General features: G+C 33.5%; 1 protein-coding gene and 1 pseudogene across 1 annotated transcript; both read left to right on the plus strand.

The window, feature by feature from the left end:
• The first annotated feature begins 19239 nt into the window (after positions 1–19239).
• Positions 19240–22332, plus strand: LOC120141794 (annotated as a pseudogene).
• Positions 22333–23150: 818 nt separating this feature from the next.
• Positions 23151–24070, plus strand: LOC120141695 (BEL1-like homeodomain protein 2). Its single transcript, XM_039156492.1, has 2 exons — positions 23151–23486; positions 23538–24070. The coding sequence occupies exons 1-2, from the start codon at positions 23195–23197 to the stop codon at positions 23840–23842; spliced, it is 597 nt and encodes a 198-aa protein (XP_039012423.1). The 5' UTR covers positions 23151–23194; the 3' UTR covers positions 23843–24070.
• The last annotated feature ends 3524 nt before the right edge of the window (positions 24071–27594 follow it).

A 27594-nucleotide genomic window follows, 5' to 3' on the forward strand; every position in this document is an offset into this window, starting at 1 on the left:
TCGGAGCCAAACCATTCGGGGGAATCGGTACCCCCTTGGGGGGGAATCGGTTCCCTCTGAGCAATCTGGAATTTTTGGCTTTGAAATGGTTCAAATACTTTGAAAGATTATTTTGAAATTGTTTAAGATTAAAACTTAATTTTACACTTAAGTAAGGATTAAAATGATTTTTGAAATATTTGGAGTAATGTTTTGATATTCGAATAATTATATCGAATATACTTAGAAAATCATTTTGGAAAATCTAAAATTCATTTAACTTAATTTGTTATATCGAAATATCAAAATGTTTTCAACAGATTAAAATACACGTTTTCGTTCGGTGGAGTTGAAAATTGACTCTGATGTTTCAATAACCCTCTGTCGAATTGAGTTGCGAATGACTCATCCGTTGTGAAGTCGAGTTCATCTGAAATGATATGGAATTGAAGCTGTAGTTCAGAATTTGAATCACTTCTCATTGCCCTTCGATCTTCTTCTCGGTTTAAAGACCTTGGATCAGAATCGAACTCAGAATCTTCATTGACAGATAGCTTTTCTTGACTTAAGCTATGCTGCTTGAAAACAGTGCTTGTCATTAAGGCACGGCTAACCCAGATCATCTTTCGACTTGAAAACCCGACAGAAATCGAAAAGTAGTGCGATTGATGTGTCATCGAGCTGAATGAAATCAAACTCGACAATTTTGTTAACAGATATCCCTTCTTGCCTTGAACTATGCTATAAATATGATTTGACTCTAGGTCTTTGGTTAACAATAGCCCTTCTCGACTTAAGTTATGTTGCAAATGATATGCCTTTGAGCTGAGTGTAATCGAACTCGAAGGTCTTTGTTGACAGATAACCCTTCTAGCCTTGAGTTATGTTGCAAATGATATGCTCTCGAAGCTGAGTGTAGTCGAACTCGAAGGTCTTTCTGTTTCAAGAGAAACATTTTCAAAGGTTTTTTTTTTGTTTCAAGAGAAATTGTCTCAAGAGAGACAAACTTTGTTTCAAGGGAAACTGTATCAAGAGAGACAAAATTGTTTCAAGAGAAACTGTCTCAAGAGAGACAAAACTTAGTTCCAAAAGAAAATGTCTCAAGGGAGACGAAATTTGTTTAAGGAAAACCATTTAAAGATCTTGTTTCAAGGGACTGTCTCAAGAGAGACAAAATTTGTTTCAAGGGAAACTATCTCAAGAGAGACAAAATTTATTTCAAGGGAAACTGTCTCAAAGAAAGAAAGTCGAATATGTGGAGCATGTTTGCTGTGATGCTAAATCACTTTATCGGGCACGATATCATTCTTTGTGAAGTTGAAATCGTAGATGGCCTATTTGTTGTGAAGTTGAGCTTTGACTTGAATATCCTTCTCGTGAAGTTGAAATCCAAGCTTGAGAAAGTTGGTTTTGAGTTGGATGTCCTCCGTCGTGGAGTTGAAATTCAATTTCAAACAAATTGTGTCAATTCGAGTTCAATATCCTTCGCTGTGAAGTGAAATTGATTTTGAATGAGACTCAAAAGTTGTTTTGTCGTCAGATAGTCGCCCCTTCACTATGAGGTCGAGCAACCACCCTAACTTTTGATGTGCTTTTGAATCGAGTATTTCGTCTTGAAGTTGACACTTGACTCAAAAAGTTACAAAAAATTATGTATGCTAAAATGATAAATGTGATGTCTAAGATGCATGCAACATGAATTAATTCTTTTTTATCTCCTGTATGGAGCCTTATTCTTTGTCTGCTTATTGCTGCATGTGGAGGAAATGCCTTCAGAAGGTCTGATAATTAGCATCAGGATGTTGAATCCCCAAAGATGACCTAATATTTGATGTTGAATCTCCAAAAATACCCCAACATTTAATGTTGAATATTCAAAGATGCCCTCAGTGTTCCTCATTTCTTGTTTTAGCATTGATTCTAAGCATGAGTTTTGTGTCTAAGAGCCACATGTTATTTACCAAGATCCACTCTAGAGAGATTGTCTTGTTTGAAAAAATGTTTTTCTTTCTCTTTTATTTTCAAAGTTATGAAAATATCAATTAAAAGAGTTTCGAAGAATGTTTAATCAGAAGTTTTGAAAATTTGCCCCTTTCACGGTTTTACAATTGAGACGAATCGTAAACTAAAGTTCATTGGATATCAAAGAATTAATTAAATTGTTAATCCTTCAATAAATTATAGTTATTTGACACGTGACAAGATCAAAGCTATTTTTGGGAAATGGTTAAGTAATGAAAGGATAAAAAAGTCTCAGGTTATTGTGTTTGGTCAAAGGTTATTGTGTTTGGTCAAATGTTTGCCATTTTTGTTTATTTGATGCTCAAAGGTTTGATGGGGTAGCTTGCATGCTCCTTTACTGGAAGTGTCTCCGACTCCTAACCTTCGTGGTCATACTCAGATTGTGTGGTGCCTTATCAAGGAATTTTTGCATCTTTTAGCTGCACAATTTTTATATTGAGTTGTCTTTTCAGGTTTTCAACTCGAACCTCCTTTGGTTTCAAGGCGTAATCAAAATTTATGTCTTGAACCCCCTTTATTATTTTCTATCATGCATTAAATATTTTAGAAAACTTTTTGCAAAAAGATTAATCCTGATGGGCGAGATGAAATCTGAAGATAGTCTCTTATGTTCAAACTTCATGTATGATTAGAAGGGACTTTTAAGGCACGTAATGGTAGGTCATAGTTCATGATTATAAAAGCAAATGATAAATAGGCCCAAACAAGTGTTTCAGGGTATCGAACTATTGATCAATTCATTCTGATGCCTTCAATCCTGTCTTGCCCAATTTGAATCTGTCATATGTGTTTCCCTTGATTTTTTTTTGGATGTTCCATGATCTTTGAGTAAAGTGATTCTGGAATGATTGTGCTTGATCATATCATAATTTGAATCTCGACGTCATTTGAATCGAGTAAATTTTTGCATATTGCGTCTTGTCTTCTTTTTCTTCACTTTTGCCTTTATTTTTGTTTTTTTTAATTTTCTCTTTGTTTTTTTCTTTGTTTTTTTTTCTCTTTTTTTTTTTTGTTCTGATTGAAACTTCGCACTTGGCTTTTGATATCTCCTTTGGATTGATGTCTTCACTCATGTGAGCATATTTTTCCACATTGCCCCCAGTGTAGGGGGTGATCCTTGGTTAGGGTTGAATCAGAAAAAAATACTATAGGCTCAAAAGAGGACACAAGGGATATATTTTCTCCTGTTGTAAAGGGATAAAGAAAGAAAGTAGTCACCATTTCATACATAGAAGTTTCACATAAGAGGTATCCCCAAAGGATAGATTTTCATGATTAATTTCATTTACATGAAAACAGTGTAATTAATGCATGATAGAATATTTCAAATGAATATTCTTTTGCTTTTGGTCCCGACATATCTTAATGTTCAGGCTCCCTGCGAAATTCCCCGAGTTAGAAGAAGTCTCATCTTCAAATGAACAACTTAATGCCTTAGGTCTTAGTGGTATAAAAAAGTCAATTTGAGTCTAAAAGACAGTGGTGTGACTTTATTAACTCAAAGAAAGGTTCAAAAGTTTCAAATGGTGGTAATGTCAAAATCTGGTCTTGTGTTAATGATCATGAATTATTTGGGTAAAGAATCAAGGTATTTTATTTGGGATTTGAGACAAGATAAGAAAGGTCTAATATTGACATATGTCTTAATTTGAAGAATTAAAAGTATCCTTAATTCATTTAATATTCGAAGAACTAAAGATTAAAATTTGTTCAATTATTCCACCTTAGAAGTAGCACAAATTCAATCGTTTAAAAAGATTAAGAAAACATGAAAGATCAAAGATGTGTTCAACAAAATAATGTTCTAAGTGCAAATGGTATATGCAATGCCTCATTTTTCGGCTGTCTATACCCTGAATCCATCAGGTTTTGGATCTTGTGCTTCGGTGCCTTATAGTCTTTGAGGGTGTCTGAAGCTTCCTATGTGGTAACTGCACACTTCAACATCGTAGCCCTTAGGATATGGGGTTGTTCTCAGATCATCTTGGCAGGCTTGTCCTACAATAGCTGATCAGGCTCCCACTGTATTGATTTAATTTTTTAATTGTTAAAAATCTCGCTTCTATGTGGTGTCACGTGATTAGGACCACTTCATAGAATCCTCCTGAAGAAGAAATTTCATGTTTATGAAAATGCTTAAAAATGAAATGTAGATACAAAATGCATGAAATGCTCGAGGAATGATCCGAAAACATGTCGTTATTAAATAATCCTATTGAGGACAAAAATGTTTTATCTTTTAAAACGTCAGCAATGGTCTCCAATTTCAGCTATCGTTTTGTCATTGTTGTCTTTGAAGGGACTCCCAAGATCAGTAACCTTTATCTTGCCCCTGCAACCTCTGCCAGTCAGTTCTTCAAAGATAGACTTTCATTGTGCTTGATGTAGACCCGGTTCATTATGAGTCCTTTATAATGCAGCAGAGTGATATACTCTTTAATTGTGGGCACCACGTCTTCTGGATGAATATGACACATAGTCGCCTTGTAAACTGTCCTTTGCATTTTCATCTCTTGTATTACAACCTCTTTGTTCATTAATGCAAATTATTTATGTTTAACAAATATGTTTTAGTGGATCAACACCCCTTGTGAATGATGTACATGATAAAAAATAAGAAAAAAATGAAAATGAAAGAAGAAAAAATTAGTGAGACAAGGATAATAAAAAATTAATGAAAATAAAAGTCATACCCCACATGATATCTACCCAACATGCTTATTATTCCTACCGGATGATCTTTATCCGTAAGTTGATTTTGAACAAGACCTAACCGCATAAATTTCTAGTTCGCATGCTTTGAACATAAAACAAAGCAGGAAATGAACTCAGGCATCTTTAAATAAGGTTTTGGGGTGGGCTTTAATTCCTGTACTCTTTCGGTTTAGGTTCTAACAAGGTACTCGAGTTCTCCTTGCTGGTGCCCCCTTGGGCTTGCCAGACCCTTAGTCCTAAGGCTATTACAAGCTTGTGTGGTCTAAGTTAAACTCGAGAGGACAAATTCCCTTATGTTTGTGCAGTGAATAAATTCACACGAAGACATAAGATATATGAATCCCGAAGGCTACTTGCTATGCCTGTGCGGTGAATAAATTCACACGAAGACGTCGCTTTACCCCCATAAATAGGGTTCAGAGCTCAGGTTTAGAGCCTTAACTGAAAAAAACAGCTCGGAAGGGCTGAAATCATTAGAAAATGGTTATTATAATATTTACTCAAAAATATAATCAAAAGTAAACAATAAAGATAGAAATATTACCTTAAAATTTAAACTTACCCTTTTCGTTAAAAAGACAGCTGGAAATTACCTTAGCTTAAATCACTTACCTGTCTCCAGTGGGGTCGCCAAGCTGTCGGAACTGTCTTTCGGTTGGCCCTAAATTGGGCTTCGACTTAGATTAAACGAATTGAAGACGCCACCGATCATTTATTTTAAAACAAATGGGTTGATTGGATACCCTATTTCTTACATGATATGCGTCTTTCTAAAGGTGTCGGATTCGGGAGTCGGTTACAGTCGAGGAAGGGTTAGCACCCTTGAATGCCCTTTCGGTACTACGCATTTCCAGTGTCTTAAATTAAGAAAATTGTTATTTAAAATTAAAAGGTAAAAATACGATCCCAATTACTTACCTTAAATAGTTTCAAAGGTGTACCCTTAAGAGAGTCAAGAAACGTGTTAGATAAAAAAATAAAAATAAATAGAATAAAGAAAATAAAAAAACAACCGAAATAAATGAATAAAAAAGGAGTGAATATAAAAATGAATACGATAAGAAAATAAAATGAAGAAAAAATAATAATAATTATAATAATATATACATAATAAACAAGTAAATAAAAAAAAGAAGAAAATACAAATAAATAAAACAAATGTAAAGAAGATAAAAAAAATAAAGATAAGGAATAAAAATGAAAATGAAATAGGGGAAAAAAAAAAGGTAAATAGAAATAAAAAAATAGAATAATAATAATAATAATACTAATAATAATAAAAACAAAAAATAAAGAGTAATAAAAGAAAATAAAAATAGAAGGGTATAAAAATGATAAATAAAATATATGTATATATGTATATATGTAATAATAATATATATTTGCAACAAATAAAAATAAATAGAAAATTGTATATAATAATAATAATACATATAGATAAATAATAGAGAGAGAAAAATAATAATAAATTAAAAAAATAAAACAAAATAAAACATATAAAATATAATAATAATAATGAAGTATATATAATAATAATAGTAAGAAAAAAAATTAAATATAAAAAAATTAAATTTTTTAAAGCTCTTCTCCTCCTCTTTTCAAATGTCCGAACGATTTTCACAAAATAGCCTCGGGGTTTCGTAGATCTAAAAAGTTAGTTTTGAAAAAAAATATCTCTGGTCATCGACTTTTTGAGTTTTTGTGGTTTTACAAATCGAAAGCAAGAAACAAAAGACACATGCAAGTCTAACAACCCGAAAATGTAAGGATTTTTTACCTTTGTTGCCTTCAAAACTTTGCAAAAAAAATGTTTTGATTGCTCCAAATTTTCTGTTCGTATTTCGTCTATAAATTGTCTGTTACAATAGTGAGTTATTTTTAGAACATGCTTTTTTTTTCTGCTAGATGCTATCATGAGATTCCCCATTGATATTATTGCCTCAATCAATTCATTAAAAAATGAACACATATCTCGTGATGTTATTCTAAATACAAATATATTTGATATACACTTCAAATCATGATATAGTTCAGAGTTTGGGGAAGTAAAAAAGAGAATAATAAAATACGAGTGAATAAAATTTGATTCTACTTTACAAAATTAAAAAAAATATTTTTAAGTTTCGAGATATTTAAATTTTTAAAATCAATTCAAATATTTTTTATTTTTTGAGTTCAATTCAAATCAAACTTTTACTATTCGAATAACCAAAAAATTATTGATAAATTGATGTATATATTCATCGAATCATATAAAAATAATAATATTATAATAACATATAAAAAAAATATAAAGATACATATAATTCTCATAAAATTCAATAACAATTAAAATGTTCTCAAAACTAATTAAGTTATATAGTAATTAATTTTAAATTATTTGAAATTTTATTAAATTTAAACATTAAATAAGTAAATTATCAAAAATACTTTGTCATATTATTTTGAAGTATATATATATATTAATTTATATGCTTTGACTTAATATTTATTCAAAGTGTAAATAAAGTTTTAAGTTAACCTTTTTAATTTTTAATTTAATTTAAATAAATATAATGATTTGACTTGATATAAAATGTTAAATAATAAAATAGAAACCATCAATTTAAATATCTCAATTTTATTTACTTAAACTCATATTCAATCCTAACCATAAATAAAGGGACAAAAAGGTTTAGGTAGGAAATCTTTTGCATAGTAGCATTAAATTTGCAAAGGGGAGGACACGTGCGTGGAGCACGTGAGGGGTAGGTTTTCATAAGTTTAGATGAAAAGAGGAGGTTGTCAAGCGTGTGAGGTTGAGATTCACGTGAGACCTTACCTCAAAGAGAAAAGATAATTAGAGAGATGGAAAAGGGAAAACGAAGGTTGGGCTGTCAACATTCAATCTCGTTCAGTTGAATAAACAATTCATAACCCAATTTAAATTTTTTTAAAATAATAATAGTGACTACAATGATAAAAAAAATATTATTTTTAATTTTAAATTCAAACAATTACATAATAGAATGCATACATTATCAATAGATAAAAAATATTAAATATACTATTTATAATCTTTATAGACTATTAAAAAATAATATTAGATTGAAATAAATTATTTTTTAGTGTAATCTTCCTTGAATGTTGAGCCATGATTAGCAAAGAAAGAGAAACTATTTTTGTTTTAATATTCAAAACCTTCTTGCTTGAAAAGAAAACAACGTATAAATTAATATGTCGGTTAGAACATAGACTAAAAATAATATATAATATTTGTGAAAATTACTGAGAAAGAAACTTGTTTTCGAATAATAAATTAATGGTAAAGATGATGACTAAAACAAGGTTAACCATGTCAAGAAGAAACTGCTTAGACTGCTGTTAGCTTCCTTGACTACAATTTGAGCACGTATGAGATTTTTCATTATATTAAACAATCATGTTTGAATCCATGAAAATATTCAACTTATGAATATCACTGTGTTTATATCTTTCGATAATTTAACACATATTCAAATTTAATGATTATATGCGAATTTAAATAATAATAAATAATTTGTATTAAAATCTCTTGATTGATCGAAAATGATGTAGGTGATTGATAAAGTAGCAAACAGCCGTGAAAGATGGACGGTCGGGTTGTCTGAGCCATGAAGAAGAAGGTTGGAGAGTAGTGATCTCTCTAGTTTTTCGCGTGTGATATTTATAATGCATTGGGTTCGACTTTGGTCAGGAGGTTGTCATGTCAGTGTTCCTAACTTGCAGCCCAAGATTGGGTAATTGGTCATTTTTGAGAGAATGATAGGCGCTGACTGATTGTCCACAATTGTATACCTTTTACTCTGATTGGTTGTTTTGAGAGGTGATAGGGTAGGCTGGGATGTTGTCTGTCTCAAACACGTCGTGTTGTTGATCGCATGCGAAATATGTATGGTTAGCGAGTGTTTGTTCGCATGAGCACTACGACTGCGGTTGAGAGTCGTGAGACTGAGTTTGTGGTTCGTAATAGTTCGCAAGAATACTTCAAGTATACTTAGTTAATTGCTTCGTAGCATGCTCAAACTTGAGGGCATCCCTCACTTGGGACTGCGCAAATCCTTTGTGGATTTTTTAATGCAGGCTCGTTTGGGATCGCTCAAATTCTGTGGATTTTCGTTTGAAGGCGGGCTCGCTTGAGAGAGCTCCAACCCTTTGTGAATTTTTTGAGGATAAGCTTGCCTCGGAGCACTCAAACCTTTTGTGGATTTTTAGGGAAAGCTCGCTTTGGAGCGCTCGAACCGTTTGTAGACTTTGAGAGCAGGCTCATTTGAGAGTGCTTGAACCCTTCGTAGATTTTGAGGGCGGGCTCTCTTAGGAACGCTCGAATCCTTCAGAGTTTTTCGTTTAAGGGCAGGCGCACTTGGGAAATTTATTAGAAATTTCATCTTGGTTGGTGGTTAGTTTATTGGAAAATTATTTTTGGTAGGTGACCAACTTTGCACATGGAAATTTCATCTTTGGTCCCTAAAATATTATGTTATTTATAAGTTTAGTCCTTAAAACTCAACTATAAATAGGTTTACGTATTTCCATTAGAAATGATCCCAAAACAAATTTTCTATTCCTCTTGTTTTCTTCATTCTCTCACTTTGGGAATTCTAAAGAATTCTATTTGTTGTAATATTTGTTGATAGTAAAGTTATTATCTGGTGTGGTGCCCGAGGAGTAGATGATATTCTCGTCGAATCTCGTAAATTTGGTGTGTTCTCTCCTTTATTGTTTTTTATTCGGTTTTTTCATTGTGTTTCAATATTCAATAGTTTGACGGTTTTATTCACTGTGTAACCTTTAGTGGTTTTGATCTTGACATTTTAGGTCAATTTTGAAACTACGTTCGTGTGGGAAATAACCCGATTTCCCCAACAGATGAAACATGTCTTACCAAGAAATAATTAAATTTAATTATTTTATTTAGTTTTTAGTATTTTAATTATTTTAATCGGTGAAATTTTAGATGTTTAGTTTTTTTTATTCTTTTCGTATTTTAATGACCTATTTTTGGATAATCTTATGTAATTTAAATAATTCATATTTACATAATTTGTATTTAAATAATTGGTGTTTAAATAATTCATATTTAAATAATTGATAAAAATATTTCATAGGTTATTGCTGTTGAAAAAACAAATGCACCGAAAGTGCATTGGATTATTAGGCACAGAAAGTGGTGCAGTTTTTGTTGATTTTTAGGTATGGGTAAAACCCTTAAATTTAGTCATTGTAATTTAGGGTATTTATAAATTAGTCCTTAAGCTTCAATTATAAATACCCTAGCTCATTTAGCTTCAAAAATCATCCCAAAGCATTCTAGCTTTCTTCCAATACTAGAGAGAATTTAGAGAGTTTCTTGAGAGTTGTTTTCTCCTTTTTATCAAGAGAGAATTATCATGTTTCTCCTTGGTAGATCGAGAGAGGTTGTAATTCCTATTTTCTCATAGTGAAATTCTTCTAACCGTTGCCCGTGGTTTTTACCCTATTATTCAGGGGTTTTCCACATAAATTTTGTGTCTTTTATCTTCATTTTTATTTTCTCAAATTATCAGTTGCGATTTTGCTCTATCCGATAGCCGTCTTCCGCAACAATTGGTATCAGAGCTAGATTAGAGTGTAATATCTGCTTATTGTCTTGTGGTTGCCACCAAAAGGTGGATCCTCCAACATAAGAAAGTAGAAGTTATTATCCATTCTTTGAAGGTTCCAGAGAACTATTCACGATAGTGAAATAGTGGGAGCTATCCGTAAACGAAGCAATGGCAACGAAATTTGATATTGAAAAGTTCAATGGGAGAAATTTCTCATTGTGGAAATTGAAGATGAATGCCATCCTAAGGAAAGACGGGTGTCTAGCGGCTATCAATGAAGGCAGGTGGATTTCACAGATGACATCAAATGGAACGAGATGGACGGGAATGCTATGGCAAACTTTCATCTAGCATTAGCGATGAAGTATTGTCAAGCATCGAGGAGAAGAAGACAGCTAAGGAGATATGGGATCATCTCATCACATAAGAAAGTAAGAAGTTATTATCCATTCTTTGAAGGTTCCAGAGAACTATTCACGATAGTGAAATAGTGGGAGCTATCCGTAAACGAAGCAATGGCAACGAAATTTGATATTGAAAAGTTCATGGGAGAAATTTCTCATTGTGGAAATTGAAGATGAATGCCATCCTAAGGAAAGACGGGTGTCTAGCGGCTATCAATGAAAGGCAGGTGGATTTCACAGATGACATCAAATGGAACGAGATGGACGGGAATGCTATGGCAAACTTTCATCTAGCATTAGCAGATGAAGTATTGTCAAGCATCGAGGAGAAGAAGACAGCTAAGGAGATATGGGATCATCTCATCAAATTATACGAGGCCACATCGCTGCACAATAAAATTTTCCTTAAGAGGAAATTGTACACTCTCCGTATGCCAGAATATTCAGTGACGGAGCACTTAATACACTGAACACCTTATTTTCTCAGCTTACATCCTTAAGCTGTAAAATAGGAGAACATGAACGTGCTGAACCTCTACTTCAAAGTCTACCAGATTCGTACGATCAACTCATCATCAACTTGACAAACAGTAATGTCACCAGTCTAGTCTTCGATGACGTTACAGCTGCTGTTCTACAAGAAGAAAATCGGCGCAAGAACAAGGAAGACAGACAAGTAAATCTGCAACAAACAGAAGCGTTGACAACGATGAGAGGGAGATCAACAGAACGTGGCCAAAGCAGCAGTCATAAACATGGTAGATCGAAGTCGAGGAGCAAGAAGAATTTAAAGTGCTGCCACTGTGGAAAGAAGGGTCACTTGAAGGAGGATTGTTGGAGTCTAAATAAAAACTCCAATCCACAAGGCAATACCGCAAACACTTCAGATGATGGAGATGCTCTATGCTGTGAAGCGTCAACCACCGTGGAAGGCAGAAAAAGATTTGCAGATATATGGCTCATTGATTCGGGAGCGACATATCACATGACCTCAAGAAGAGAATGGTTCCATCATTATGAACCTGTCTCAGGAGGATCTGTGTATAGTTGCAATGATCATGCCTTAGAGACCGTTGGTGTGGGAACCATCAAATTGAAGATGTATGATGAAACAATTAAAGTTGTTCGAGATGTGCGGCACGTGAAAGGTCTGAAGAAAATTTTATTATCCTACGGATTGTTGGATAATAATGCTAGCAAGATTGAAACACAGAAAGGAATCATGAAGGTGTTTCGTGGAGCGCTTGTGGTGCTGAAAGGTGAAAAGATAGCTGCAAACTTGTAAATTCTGAAGGGAGAGACATTGCTAGAAGCAGAAGCCTCTGTTGCCTCATGTAGTTCAGATTCTGCAATGCTATGGCATAAGAAACTTGGACAATGTCAGAACAAGGAATGAAAGTCCTTGTGGAGCAAAAGCTACTTCCAGGCTTAACAAAGGTATCACTTCCTTTGTGAGCATTGCATAACAAGTAAGCAGCACCGATTGAAATTCAACACATCAAATTCTAGAGGCAAAAGTGTTCTAGAATTAGTTCACTCTGACGTATGGCAAGCACCAGTAACGTCCCTAGGTGGAGCGAAATACTTTGTCTCATTTATTGCTGACTATTTCAAGAGATGTTGGGTGCACCCTATTAAGAAGAAGTCAGACGTGTTTTCAACTTTCAAAAACTTCAAAGCGCGGGTGGAACTTGATTCTGGAAATAAGATCAAATGTTTCAGAACAGATAATGGAGGAGAATACACAAGCGAAGAATTTGATGACTTTTGTAGGAAAGAAGGCATCAAAAGACAGTTCACAGTGGCGAACACTCCTTAACAAAATGGAGTGGCAGAGCGGATGAACAGAACCTTGTTAGAAAGAACAAGAGCAATGTTGAGGGACGCAGGCCTAGAAAAATCATTTTGGGCAGAAACATTCAATACCGCCTATTATTTGGTGAATCGAGCTCCATCAACTGCAATAGAGCTGAAGACACCAATGGAGATGTGGACTGGTAAACCAGTTGATTATTCAAACCTCCATGTATTTGGAAGTATTGTGTATGTGATGTATAACGCCCAAGAAATTTCAAAGTTGGATCCAAAATCCAGAAAATACAAATTCTTGGGGTATGCTGATGGAGTAAAGGGGTATCGCTTGTGAGATCCCACTGCCCACAAAGTGATCATTAGCAGGGATGTTATCTTTGTAGAAGATAAACTATAAAGAAAAGAAGACAATGACAGTGCTGAAAAGTCAGAGACTACACAGATACATGTAGAAAAGGAGTTTGAACAAGGAGATTCTTCTGAAGCAGAACCAGCACATGATGAACAAGAACCAGAGAGTTATGAAGCTCCAACAACTCGTCAATCAGAGGACGGTGAGCCATCAACATATCAGGAGGCAATAAACAGCTCAGATGCTTCACTGTGGATGAATACGATGCAAGAAGAAATCGAAGCCCTTCATAAAAATAATACATGGGACCTTGTGCCACTACCACAAGGAAGGAAGCCAATTGGTAACAAATGGGTTTTCAAAATCAAGCGAAATGGTGACGATCAAGTGGAGATGTATCGTACAAGACTGGTGGTCAAAGGATATGCTCAGAAAGAAGGTATTGATTTCAATGAATTTTTTTCTCCTGTGGTTCGACTAACAATAGTTCGAGTAGTCTTGGCAATGTGTGCTACATTGAATTTACATCTGGAACAGCTAGATGTTAAAACAGCTTTTCTTCATGAAAATCTTGAAGAAGAGATTTATATGCTCCATCCTGAAGGTTTTGAAGAAGACGAAAAGAAGAACTTGGTTTGCAGGTTGAACAAATCTATGTACGGTCTAAAGCAGGCGCCGAGGTGTTGGTATAAGAGATTTGATTCCTTCATTATGTGCCTTGGATACAACAGACTTAATGCAGACCCTTGTACTTATTTCAAGAGGTCTGGTGATAACGATTTTGTTATATTGCTGTTGTATGTGGATGGCATGTTGGTTGCAGGACCCAACAAAGATCATATTGAAGAATTGAAGGCACAACTGGCTAGGGAATTTGAAATGAAGGACTTAGGATCAGCAAACAAGATTCTAGGGATGCAAATTCACCGAGACAGAAGTAATAGGAAGATTTGGCTTTCACAAAAGAATTACTTGAAGAAGATCTTGTCACGATTCAACATGCAAGATTGTAAGCCAATTTCTACCCTCTTCCTATTAACTTCAAATATCCTCAGTATGAGTCCTAGCAGTGAAGAAGAGAGGATGGAGATGTCTCGAGTACTGTATGCATCAACAGTGGGAAGTTTAATGTTCGCTATGATATGCACAAGACCAGACATTGCACAAGCAGTGGGAGTGGTTAGTCGGTACATGGCGAATCCAGGCAAAGAGCATTGGAATATTGTAAAGAGGATCCTAAGATACATCAAAGGGACCTCAAATATTACATTATGTTACGGAGGATCAAACTTACTAATCAATAGGTATGTAGATTCTGACTATGCAGGGGATTTAATCTACTACATGATATGTGTTCAAAGTTGCTGGTGGAGCTGTAAGCTGGGTTTCAAAATTACAGTCAGTTTGGCTACATCCAAACAGAGCAGAATATGTAGCAGCTACACAAGCCAGTAAAGAAGCAATTTGGTTGAAGATGCTATTGAGGAGCTTGGGCACAATCAAGAGTATGTCTCTCTGTTTTGTGACAGTCAAGCGCCTTGCATTTAGCAAGGAATCCAGCATTCATTCAAGGACAAAGCACATACGAGTTCATACCATTTCATCGTGAAAAGGTGGAGAATGGGCGATAGATATGCAGAAGATCCATACCAAAGACAACATAGCAGATTTAATGACGAAGGCGATCAATACTGATAAATTTAATTGGTGTCGATCCTCCTGTGGCCTGTCATAAACGTAAGCAACATGAAGGTACAAGGTAGAAAGAATGGTGTGAAGATATGATTGTTCCAATCAAATCTTCAAGTGGAAGATTGTTGAAAAAACAAATGCACCGAAATTGCATTGGATTATTAGGCACCGAAAGTGGTGCAGTTTTTGTTGATTTTAGGTATGGGTAAAACCTCAAATTTAGTCATTGTAATTTAGGGTATTTACAAATTAGTCCTTAAGCTTCAACTATAAATACCCTAGCTCATTTAGCTTCAAAAATCATCCCAAAGCATTCTAGCTTTCTTCCAATACTAGAGAGAATTTAGAGAGTTTCTTGATAGTTGTTTTTCCTTTTTATCAGAGAGAATATCATTGTTTTCTCATTGGTAGATCGAGAGAGGATGTAATTCCTATTTTTTCATAGTGAAATTCTTCTACCGTTGCCCGTGGTTTTACCCTATATTATTCAGGGGTTTTTCCACGTAAATTTTGTGTCTCTTTTATCTTCATTTTTCGGTTACATATAATATTGAATTTCGAGGGAAAACAAAATACATGTATATACATTTGAAGAAAACACAAATAAGGGTCCTTTATAGTTGTGACCATATTATATGTAACTCTAATTAAAGTAATAATGATTAATAATTGTATAATTATCTAAGCGATCACAATATAGGACCTTTATGCATATTATAATTATCAAGATGGATTGAGAAGGTGTTGAGGTGTGATCGTACTCTATGAAATTTAATTTTCATATAATTTAGATATTTTATATTTTCTATTGATTAACTAATTTGCACCTCTAAATTCATATATAAAGTTTTTAGTTCATATCCCTTAACATAATTTATACCTTTGCCTCTATTAATTGTGGTAATTTAGATTAATCAACCATCTAATTCGGACATGAAAATGAAGTAAATAATATTTAAAAAATAAAAGTATGAACTCCAGTGATTTCGGAGGTAAATGAATTGTTATTATTTCTTAAGGTCTCAGGTCGAGCACCAGAAATAATAGGAATATAAGCGTTCAATGCAAATGGTTGAGAGTTTCTTGAGAACATTTACTATTTTATACTACCCAAGATTATAAAAAAAAGGTTAATCAAACATGCTCATTTTGACACTATCAACCAGACAGCAGTTATGTGTGCTTTCACACCTTACAACCCACATAAAACCACGGCCGTAATCGATAGTTATTGGTCGAGAACCGACACCATCGACCTAATTCTTGTATTTTTGTAAACTTCATTTTAGATTTCAAGGATCTAAATCATTTATTTATTTTTATTATGATGGAAAGAGGGGTTGAATTTGAAATCTAATCAAGATTATAATATATATATATATATATGTAGTCTATTATACATTTGTTCATTTTAAGAAAATCCATTATAATGATTTGTATAATGATAAAAATTATATAATTATTTTTTCATATAGTAAGTTATTATAACTATTAGCATAGCTAGTCAATGCTAACAAAAACATTGCCACAAACATGTATGCATAATAAGAGATTATATAACTAATCTAAAAAACTTGATCATAAATTAAGTTCATGGCTCTTTATTAATAATTTATGATTATTTTAGTTTCAAAAACTAATTGTAAGTTGTTCCATGCTGTGTATTAAAAGTTATTTATTGTTAATTATAAGTGCACCAGAATTTTAAATTTTGTTACTGTTTGGTTTTATGCCGATAAAAGAATTAGCATAAATAGTTGTGTAGCTAAGGTTCAGATAATTAAGGTATCATTTATTAGATTGGTGGAGCTTTGGGTAATAGCTAATTTAAATTAAAAGATAAAAATGTCAAAAGTCGGATTTTTGAAGACGACATAATTAACAATAACAATATAAACAAAAAGGAAAAAAAATATTAGTGTCGAGCTCAAACCTTGAAATCCAAATCCTTAAGCACATAGACAAAGACATGATTTTCATTAAGGGCCAAAATTGAATCAAAAAAATATCTTACAGTTGCAAGTGTTATTATTCGATTAATTAATTTATAATTACATAAAGTTTCAAGAGAAAACATAACAAATATTCCATAATTAGTAGGGTTAAGTCATCAAAAATTCTAAATATGGTTTAAACATTAATCTGGTCTTTGATTTTTATAATATATGAATTGTATTAATTGAATATTTCATTAATTTAACAATTATTTAAGTATTAGATATCGATTAAATCTAATGTGTTACATAACTTAAAGATACTGATCTGTATACTTATCGTATTGTAACTTTATTTAATGTGCTAAAAAATCAAAGATTACTCAATTATGGTTTAAACATTAATCTGGTCTTTGATTTTTATAATATATTAATTGTATTAATTGAATTATTTCATTAATTTAACAATATATTAAGTATTAGATATCGATTTAAATCTAATGTGTTACATAACTTAAAGATACTGATCAATTGTATACTTATCGTATTGATAACTTATATTTAATGTGCTAAAAAATCAAAGATTACTCAAATTTCAAAGGAATTGTTTTCTTTTAAATATATTAGATTCAAATTATCTACACATTATGTGTATACTTGTTTCAAATATGATTAGTATTAGATTAGTGCATGCATTTAACGCCAAACTTAATAGTAAGCTTGTGGAAGGGTTAGATTGATATCATGCTAATACTTTGAGGACAAAAACAAGGTTAGAAGTGAATATTAAAGGAAGTTAAATTATCTAAGGATCTAATGAATTTAGAAGATCAAAATTTAATTTAATTATTTGCATGATTAAGATCCTAAAAACTTAAAACATTGGGGTCAGGCACCTCCCATCATATTCATCTCTTTCATTGTTTAAGGTACAATTACAATATTTTTAAAATTTAGACGATAATTTGAGAATACTTTTTAGAAGTAACCATATTATTAGTAAAGGGAAGGGATACAAAAGTCGACGAAGGTAGTTAAATTTCTAAATGTAGGTAAATTTTGTATTTAATTTATTATATTCTTAAATTTAATAAGAGATGACGTGTTAATAAATTTTAAAAGTTAATAATAATTTATATAACATTGATTATGGCCTTAGCCTTTGGGTTAATATATCTCTTAATAAAATTCTAGTTATAAGATAAGTTTTATTTTTTGCTCGTCATAGCTCTCCCCGTCGGATTTTCCTTTTTGTCATTAATGCAAGAAAAATGTGAAATACGTTTTTGCCTTTACAACTATTGCCATTGATGAGTATACACAATGATAGCTAGAGTATTTAGTCATTTTGAACATACAGCAGGATGGTGGTAGTTTGGATCATTGAAATGACTCTGTACTGACCTTATCTTTATTTTATTCCGTAGTTTGCGTTGGTTTCCAAAGGACATCTTTTTTAAAATTACAATAATGCCCCACTTTTCAGCGTAATTTTATTAAAATTATTTTTCATCTACTACTAAAAATAAAATAGTGAACACAATATACAACTCAAAATTTTTTAAAGTTTTTATCCACCATGGACCACGAAACAAACAATTATTTCTTTATTTTTTTCCTAAAATTACCAACTTGTGTAGAGTGATTTTAATCTAAATTTATAGATAGGGCTACTCTTGTAATTGATAATAATCTAATAAATTAATACCAAAGTAGTCTTTTTCTTCTATTCTTATTATTTAGAAAAATAAATTATTTTTAAAATTCAACAATTTATCTCCTAAGTCACATGCCTGTTAATTATATTTAAATAATAATATATTATTATTTCTTATAAGAAATAAATTTAAAATGTTATCATATGTTATTTTTACAAAATATAAAAACATTCTAAATTTATCAATAGAGTATTTTATTCCATAATCTTATGTATCATATGAAATTAAAAGTTTCCACCAGACTTCTATTTATTATCATATAGCAATAAAATTAATTAAAAAATGAGAAAAAACAAAAACACAGTAGCATATGAAAATGAGTAAAAAGTGGCGAGTAAGAAAGAATAGCCACTTCTCTCTTTTCTGATATTTTCTCATCTCTCGAGGGAGGGGCCAGGTCTATGATCATGTTTACCTGAGAAAAATAGATTTTTTTATTTATATTTGTATAATTGTTTTTGCCTCATATTTAACCTCTTTTGTTTATAAGGTGATTACAAAAAGTAAAAGAAATAATAAATGATAGAAAAGGGGTCAGTTCTGCAAAGGAGAGAGAGAGACGACAGACAGAGAGGCAACACACACCTATATTGGGAAAAGAGAGAGGAAAAAGAAGAGGGAGGGAATTGAAGAAGCTTTCAATACCATAGAAGAGACAACGATGTCTATGTGCTTTCATACTCTGCAACTCTAACAAGGTCTGCGGTCTGCGGTCTGCCTATATCTACATACACATACATATACGCTCTCTCAACATATTCTTTAAATTTATCTATATATATATACCCGAAGCTGAAAATGATTAGGAGGGTTACAACAAATTCGAAAAGATTGATAAACAAAAACCCATTTCATTAGCTTTCTTTTCATTGTTTTCCTTTCCTTATCTGAGAATTTGATCCTCTTTTCCTTCTTTCTTTTTATGATGGATAACACAGTTTTTTCAAGATGGGTGTTATTTGATTTTTTTTTGTGAGTTATCTTATGGATCCATTTTTAAGCAGCGAAAAAGGTGAAAGGAACGTGTGCTAGAGGGAATCATGAAGAAGAAGATATTGGTATGGGAGTAGCGATTGTTTCTCAGCACTACACCAAGGTTCACCATCAAATTCCAATTCAGGAGGAGCAATAGTTCTACGAAATTCTATGTCCCAAGATTACCACCACCAAGCAGCTGGTATCTTCAGCTTCTCGAATGGCTTCGAGGATCAGCCATAAGCCACCAAGAACAGCAGCAACAGCAATTTCACTTAGCACAACAGATCCGGAGAGATAAACTGAGAGTTCAAGGCTTTGAGCAACCACCTCCGCTATTAGTAGGGATCGAGGAGGAAGAATCAAATGCTCTTCCTGTTTACGAAACACCGGGCATGATATCATCGGAAATCTTCTATTTCCCTTCGGGTGTGGCGGCCACTGCTGCCTCGACCGAGTTATTAGACCAGCCTTTGCAGGCTAATTATCGAGGGCAAAAACCACCGATTAATACCAACGAGTGGTACAGTAACAGGCCAGGTGTTGTTGGGGGTTTGGGACAGTTAGGTGAATCGAAGAGCCACAATAACCGTGACAGTTTAGCTCGACAGCAGTTACCAAGCATTCATGCCGACTCAGCATCTGCCATGCATCTTTTCCTGATGAATCCACAGCCAAGGTCACCGTCTCCTCCTCTCCGTCAAACTTCTCTTCAAGGGTTTAATGTATCGGGTCCGGGAGGGGCTTTTCCACCTCAATTCACTTGGGTTCCCGATAGTTCCCATGAAGGAGGTAACCCAAGTGAAATCGGCGGTTACCGTTGTAGAAGGACAAGGCCTTTCACTCTTTATCATCTTTGCAACACTTGGAAGCCGCAAAAGCTGAAGAATTGAGGATGGGAGCTGGGGGGTTATTGTACATAACCAAGGTGGAGGGTCTTCTGCTACTCCTACCCCTCATTTTCAGTACAAGCATTTGCAAGGTGGAGTGGAACAAAACCATCAGTTTCACGTCGGGTACGGCTCCTCATTAGGAATGGTCAATGTTTTGAGGAATTCAAAGTACGTCAAAGCCGCTCAAGAATTGTTAGAAGAATTCTGTAGTGTGGAAGAGGTCAGTTAAGAAGAAAAACTCGGCAGAAACAACACAAACCTAGTTCTAATCCGGATAGTATTGGCGGCGAAGGATCTTCTTCATCAACAAAGGATCTCCCTGCTTTATCAGCAGCTGATAGATCGAACATCAAAGAAGGAAGGTCAAACTTTATCCATGCTTGATGAGGCATGTAGCCTAATCTCTTTCTCTATTTCCCATCTTATTCTCTCTCCTTCAAGAGTCATTGACCCAATAATCTTTTTTAACCTGTAGTCACCAATTTATTTATTTTCAACAAAGAAAACCCAGATAGAGCAAAGCCGGCTGGTGCAGTCGGGTACTCAAAAGAATCTAGTTGGTAGAGTTTGATTTAAGCCTTTGATTTTTCTATTCCAAAAATCTGGGGCTATTCTTCGGTGGCTCTTAGGCTGGTGCGACGTTTCTTCTATATGGAAGCTGACTATTAACCCACCCATATTACATACAAAACTATAGCGAAGCTACTGCAAATAGAATATTGCAATGAAAGCCATTGAAATATCAGAAGTCGTAGCTTATTTTCCCTTTCTTTTCTATTTTGTTTTTTGTTTAGACACCCAAGCTTGTCATCAATTGGTTGTAGCCTATAATGGGAGAAAGATGGTGTAGGATATTCTTTATTCCCACATCCCCATTAACAATCATTTCACCGCATATCAATCTTTGATTCATGCATATACTTCTTTTGGGCGGGTTTCCTTAAACAGCAACCAAGTAATGTGAAAATGTTTTTTGGGGTTGTAAAATTCTCAAATTGAAACTTGCTATTCTCTTCTTTTCCAATGTCAAGTCATGTCATTTTTCATATTATTATATTTCATCGTGAACTGTGATTAACAACAATGTATAACAATTGATGGTTGCTTGCAGGTGGACCGGAGATACAACAATTACTGTGAACAAATGCAAACGGTGGTTAATCATTGATCTAGTGATGGGCTTTGCTGCCGCAGTGCTTACACCGCCCTCGCTCAGAAGGCGATGTCGAGGCATTTTAGGTGCTTGAAAGACGCCATATCCGGACATTGAAGCGTAGCTGTGAGCTGTTGGGTGAAAAAGATGGTGCTGGAACAGCCGGCATAACCAAAGGGGAGACACCGAGGCTGAGGATGTTAGAACAAAGCTTAAGACAACAAAGAGCATTCCATCAAATGGGAATGATGGAACATGAAGCTTGGAGACCCAAAGGGGCCTGCCTGAACGATCTGTCAACATTTTAAGGGCCTGGCTTTTCGAACATTTTCTCCACCCGTACGTTTTCCTTTTACCTATTATATCTGACACTAGTCCAAACAATAGAATCTGCATATTTCTTAATTTATTGGATACTATTAAAAGTATAGAAAAGGAGCTAAAAGGGTTGAAAGACAAGCTATCATATAATTAAGTTTATGAGATAATGACACATAATAGCCACATAAAATCCAAGTTTTTGTTTCTACTTTGTCATACTTTCGGTCTGTGTTTAGAGAAAACAGTAATGCAGTGTTCTTGGGATGCATGTCTCGTCAGCCAAAAAGTTCAAAACCTTCATTTCTCTCTTTACTTGGTCAATCAAAAACCGAGCAATTCGTATTCAAAAAAAGGACAACTTATTTAAGCATCATATCACAGATGACATGCCTTCTGAACCTTTTTTTAACTGTTCATATTGTCATTTTTATTCATCCTTTCTGCTGTTAATAAAAGTTACTGTGTTGATAAAAAAAGTTACTGTCGTCTTCTTTACTTGTGCAAACTGCTGCTGGTGTGTGTGATGATCTTTCTTTCTCTTGGATTCTCGCGCCCATGCATGGTAAATAAGGAAAGGTTCAATCGCATCTATGGTGATATACAAGGGGGTTGTCTCTTTAACGGTTTTAGGCAATAGCTCTGATATCATTCACTGGTCTCTTTCTCAGGTACCCAAGCGATGCGGATAAGCATCTACTGGCTCGACAGACTGGCTTATCGAGAAATCAGTTGGTCTTTTCTTTCACTTTCACTGCATAATATTACTGACAAATAGAGACGTATAAATTGCTAAATACTGAATGGGGAAAAACTTAGCAGATGATTATATTTAAAAGGCGAGATAAAGTACGCAATAGATGAAACATAAAGTTTGCCACTTTCTCTCTCATATCAAATACTCAGTATGACACCTCTAACCACATCATAAAGCTCCATAATACATTACTAATTTGAAGAGTTTGGTTATAATTAAGACTAATTAGAATCTGGTAAGATTGTGAGTCAAGTGTTAGTTAAAGATGGGTAATTCTTAGTCAGTTAGGTTTTTCTTTTTACAGTATTTTAGTTGCATGGAAGGCAAATGAAAGAAAAACGTGGGGGCAGCCAAGTGCGATAGGAAAGAAACATAATTCTAATTCTATGTCTTTTATGATTTATAATGGGTATAAATACAGCGATTGGAGGTCCCCCCATAATCACTGCTTTTGGAGTCTTTTATGATTTATAACTGGGTAATAAATACAGCGATTGGAGGTCCCCCCAATAATCACTGCTTTTTGGAGCTTTCTGTAAGAAGCAGACATCATTCAGCAACATGAGAGGAAAGATATTATAGCTAGCTGATGAATAGTCCCCCTTAATTATTTATTACTTATTGTTTCTTGGGGTCCCTTTTTGGACTGGTTCATAATGTGGAACATTAATCTAATGACGTTGGAACCACTTATTTAGTTATTTAAGTTAAATTACACAGTTTATAATATGCATGATTTGGTATGTAATGGGTATCATAATTTGTTTGTCTTTAATTGTCTGGGATTTTAAATGCATTGTAATGAAGATGATGTTTTTTCAGGTTTCAAATTGGTTCATAAATGCCAGGGTTCGGTTGTGGAAACCTATGGTGGAAGACATGTACCAGCAAGAGTCTAAAGAAGAAGAGGGGGATAATAAAGAAAGGAACGTAAAGGACAACAACAATATTGCACAAACATCAACGCCTTCAACAGCCACAGTATGCGTGGCAGGTGGCACATTAACATCACTGCTACCACCACCTCCTACAGCTTCTACAACGACGGCAGCGGCAGACAAAAGATCCGAAATAAATGCCATCGAAAACGACCCTTCACTCATCGCAATCAGTAAACAATGCTTCTCGGAAAAACAAAAAACCAACACCACCATTAGTAGTGTTCCTCCCACCACCGCCACTACCACTACCACTACTAATAATACCTCAACCGCCAACACCACGGCAACGGAGGTGGCGCCACCCATCTCCCAGCCTTTCACCACCACAACCCCTCATGACTCGGATATCCACCAAAGATTATTAGCTGGCTTCGATGACACATGTCATCGTGGCAGCAGCATCGTTGCAGCAGCAGATTATGGGACCATCGCTGGTAACACTGACATTGGTTCAACTCTCATAAGGTTCGGGACCACGGCTAGTGATGTTTCTCTCACTCTAGGGCTACGCCATGCTGGGAACATGCCCGATAAGGCTTCTTCTTTCTCGGTTACAGAATTTGGGGGCTGTTAGTTTCAATCACATATTCCATAGTATTCTCTTGAAATAGAAAAACAAAATTAATCCCATTCTCATTCCTTTTTATAATAATTGTATAGTAGTTTGCTTTTACTATATAAATATAAGATTTTGTACCTTTATGTAACTTGGAAATATTCATGTTTTTGAGGGATAGAAAGGGAGACATATGATTAGAACTGCTCTTTTAATTGTTAGGTATTGGAAGATGATAGATTATCCTATATGTTCTTCCATTTTTGTTGTTTATGCTATAACAACAAACATATGCTGGCTATTTATCACGTACCTTTTATATATACATGAAACCAACACATACTACATGCACAACCTTTTTGGGTTATGTATTACTGAGACCAGTGATAGCAACAATATATGCGTGAAATAGGTGTCGCATACAATCACGTGGTGTAACTGCAACCTGTGGACTGCAAATGATGAACTGAATTTAAGGCACGTCCATTTTGGTCACCTTAGTTAGGTATGAACATTGTTTGTATTAATGATTTTATCATTTCCAATGCCTTTCATCTACGTTAAATTCTACTGTGCATTCTTCTTGAGTGTCTGCTCAGTGGGAGACTGTTTAACCTTACTTCAACTATTGCAGAACCTTTTTTTTTTACTTTTTAAATTCACGAAACGAAAAGATATAATCGTTGATTTTTGAATTTCAGATATATTATAATGTATCTTTCAATGATGGTTGAATGTTTCAAATTTTTTGTAATTAATTATGTTATTTTTTATATTTTATAAATTTATATTTTGGGTTTGAATTTGATTTATATTCAAATTCATAATATTCTTTCTAATAATAATCAAAACAGTAGATGTAGTGGCTTGAATTCAAAATCATGAGAAAAAACAACACTATCGCCATTAACTTGCTTAGGAATAAATATGCTTTGGAAAAAAAAGTTATTATCTTCTCAGAAATTAAGCCTTTGAAAAGCAGTGCAAACTGCCCCTAAAGTAATCTTTGTTAACCTAAACTTGTTCTCGAATTATTTTAGTCCCTCCCCAAACTACTACAAAGAGTGTGTCAAAACTAGTACTATTTGTGACTCATCGTATATTTGAATTAGAACCGAAGAGAAGTGCATTTTAAATCAGCGAATTCTTGCAGGACTCTCAGGAGACATTGTCATTACATAATGATTCTTTGCTTGGTCGGTTGACTGGAGAAATGACAATGACAAAGAAAACGAAAGAGTGTAAAAAAAGTGACAGTAGCCATTGTTTTACCCAGAAAGAGATTGACTGGTATAAGTCGTTGTTAATATACACTCCGATTCTCCAACCCAATTTACACACTGTGTAATGCCCTACTAGCTAAGCAGACTGATAGGTTTTGTTATTGTTACTGCAAAAGTGTTATCATGATTTTTCATTATTTTCTGTACCCTAGATATGGAATACATATCATACCAACACTAACAATATGGAAAGAAAAAAGTTGGGTCTTGATTCCTTGGAATCCAAAACAATAATATGCAAAGCAACAAGTACATTTTACCTAATACGTTGCTTTTCCTTTGAGAAGCAATATATAAACACACATCTCCACATTTGGATTCACCAATTGTTTGTTCTGCTGCAACCATCAGTTCCATTTTAATCCACGATACGTATAATTTCATGGGTGAAAAATCAGTTTTTTTGGACAAAAAAGGATTTAAAATAATCAATAAAAAGGGAGTTTTGATATGATATTCCAGCTGCTAAAATAACGGCAAAATCAATGAGATAATGCTCTTGAAGTTTTTATTTCACGAGATAATGCAGTGCTCAGATTAAGTGCTCAGATTAAGTGTTCAAATGGGGTAAATTCTACAGTGATTGCCGTAGGTCGCCATGCCATCCGGGTGACCTACAATGTGGCAGCATCCAGACGAACCAGCATAGGTCGTCATGCACGCCCGGCGTCCAACATTCTCGTGATTCTCTTTCCTGTGCATGGGCCATGCACGTGGGGTGTAGGTCGAGTCCGGCGACATGGTAGGTCGCCATGGAGTCCCGGTGACCAAGCTTTGTAAGATTCCTCTACCTGGGAGATTCCTGCATCGCGACCAAGCTTTAACCCTATCCCTCATGCATGCATTGCATCCATAGCTGGGAGATTCCTGCATCGGTAGCTGCATGCGTTGTATCCATATCTGCATTATTACAGCGTTAATTTAGCTGCTAAATGCAACAAATATTGTTGTTCAATTGCAGTCTTTCAATGCTCAATAGTTATACGATTCAATGTTAATATTATTTTCTTCAACAGTCAAATTTAATGACTCTGCCCAACGTTTTTTTGCTTTATATAAAGGATATAGGGTTTAGGGTAGAAGCAGAAGCAAATCCAGGAGCATAAGCATAAGCACATATAAACTTTGCGGAGAGAAAGAAAAGGAAGAAGAAGAAAAGAAGATAAAGGATCAAACATAGTTCGTGAGGTAATTTTTTATTGTTTAATTTAGTTTATCATATGAAATTATTAGTTTGTTAGTTTAGGGTTTAGGGTAAAACTAAAATCTAGTTAATTAGTTTGTTAGTATAAATTATTAGTTTTTTAGTTTAAATTATATTATATATTTTTTTAAGTTATATATTATATTATATAAAAAATTAGTTAATTAGTTTATTAGTTTAAGTTATTAAATATAAAAAAATATTAATTAATTTGTTAGTGTCTTTAAAAGTATATTAGGTTGTTCTTTGAAGTTGAAGTTATATTATAAAAAAAAATTAATTAGTGCTTAATTAATTTATTATTTTAACTAAACTTATATTATAATAAAGAAATAGTTTATTAGTTTAAGTTATATTATAATATTAGATTATTAAAATTAATTGTGGGAGCTATTGTTGTTTAAATAAATTAAACGGTTTACACATACAGAGCATTATTCCACAACATTTGCCCACGTACAGATTGATTCGAAGAAAGAAACAAAGAAGGAAAAGAAAGGAAATGAAGAAGGCATAAATACGTGAGTAATTTATTATTTTTGTTGTTGTGTATATGTAAATTAGTTAGTTAGTATGTTTATATTAGATTATATAAACTAATTTGTGTGAAATAATTTCCGTTTAAAAAAATATTGTGTTTAAAAATATTTAGTGTTGTTTAAAAAAAATATTTTGTTTAATTTATATTGTATGTGTAAATTAGTAAGGAGTAAAAATTAATTGAATGAAATAATCTGGCCAACGCATTATCACGATATTTTGCTTAATAAATTTGTTTGATATTTTTAAAAAATAAAAAATAATATCAAACTAATCATGATTATTAGTAATAATTACTAAATGATTAGTATCAAATCTAAATCATTAAATATTTATAATAAATAATTATTAGTAATCATGACTAAATCATATTATTATTAAATCATTAAATATCAAATATTAGATTAATAATAATTATTAAATCATTATTAGTAATATTAGTAATCAATCAATCAATCAAGTTAAATAACAAATTTTATTTTGATCATTAATATAATAGTATATTATATTATATTTAATGATTTAATGTTTTATGAAATTATCTTATCTAATATTTTAATCTAAATTAATTTATTTTTTTTATTTGTAGAGAAAATGAGCAACTCAGATTAATTGCTCAAATGGGGTAAATTCTACAGTGATGGCCGTAGGTCGCCATGTCATTTGGGCGACCTACGACGTGGCAGCATCCAGACGAACCAGCATAGGTCGCCATGCACTCCCGACGTCCTTATAGGTCGCCA

Source organism: Hibiscus syriacus, unplaced genomic scaffold, assembly GCF_006381635.1.
Source record: "Hibiscus syriacus cultivar Baekdansim isolate YM2019G1 unplaced genomic scaffold, ASM638163v2 tig00110813_pilon, whole genome shotgun sequence".
NCBI classification, from domain to species: Eukaryota; Viridiplantae; Streptophyta; class Magnoliopsida; order Malvales; family Malvaceae; genus Hibiscus; species Hibiscus syriacus.

Excerpts from the sequence above, each read along its gene's own strand:
- LOC120141695 (XM_039156492.1), top strand. The coding sequence starts at position 23,195 with ATGGTGGAAGACATGTACCAGCAAGAGTCTAAAGAAGAAGAGGGGGAT. Across the intron at positions 23,487-23,537 it reads AACCAACACCACCATTAGTA|CCGCCAACACCACGGCAACG; the intron begins GTGTTCCTCCCA and ends ATAATACCTCAA.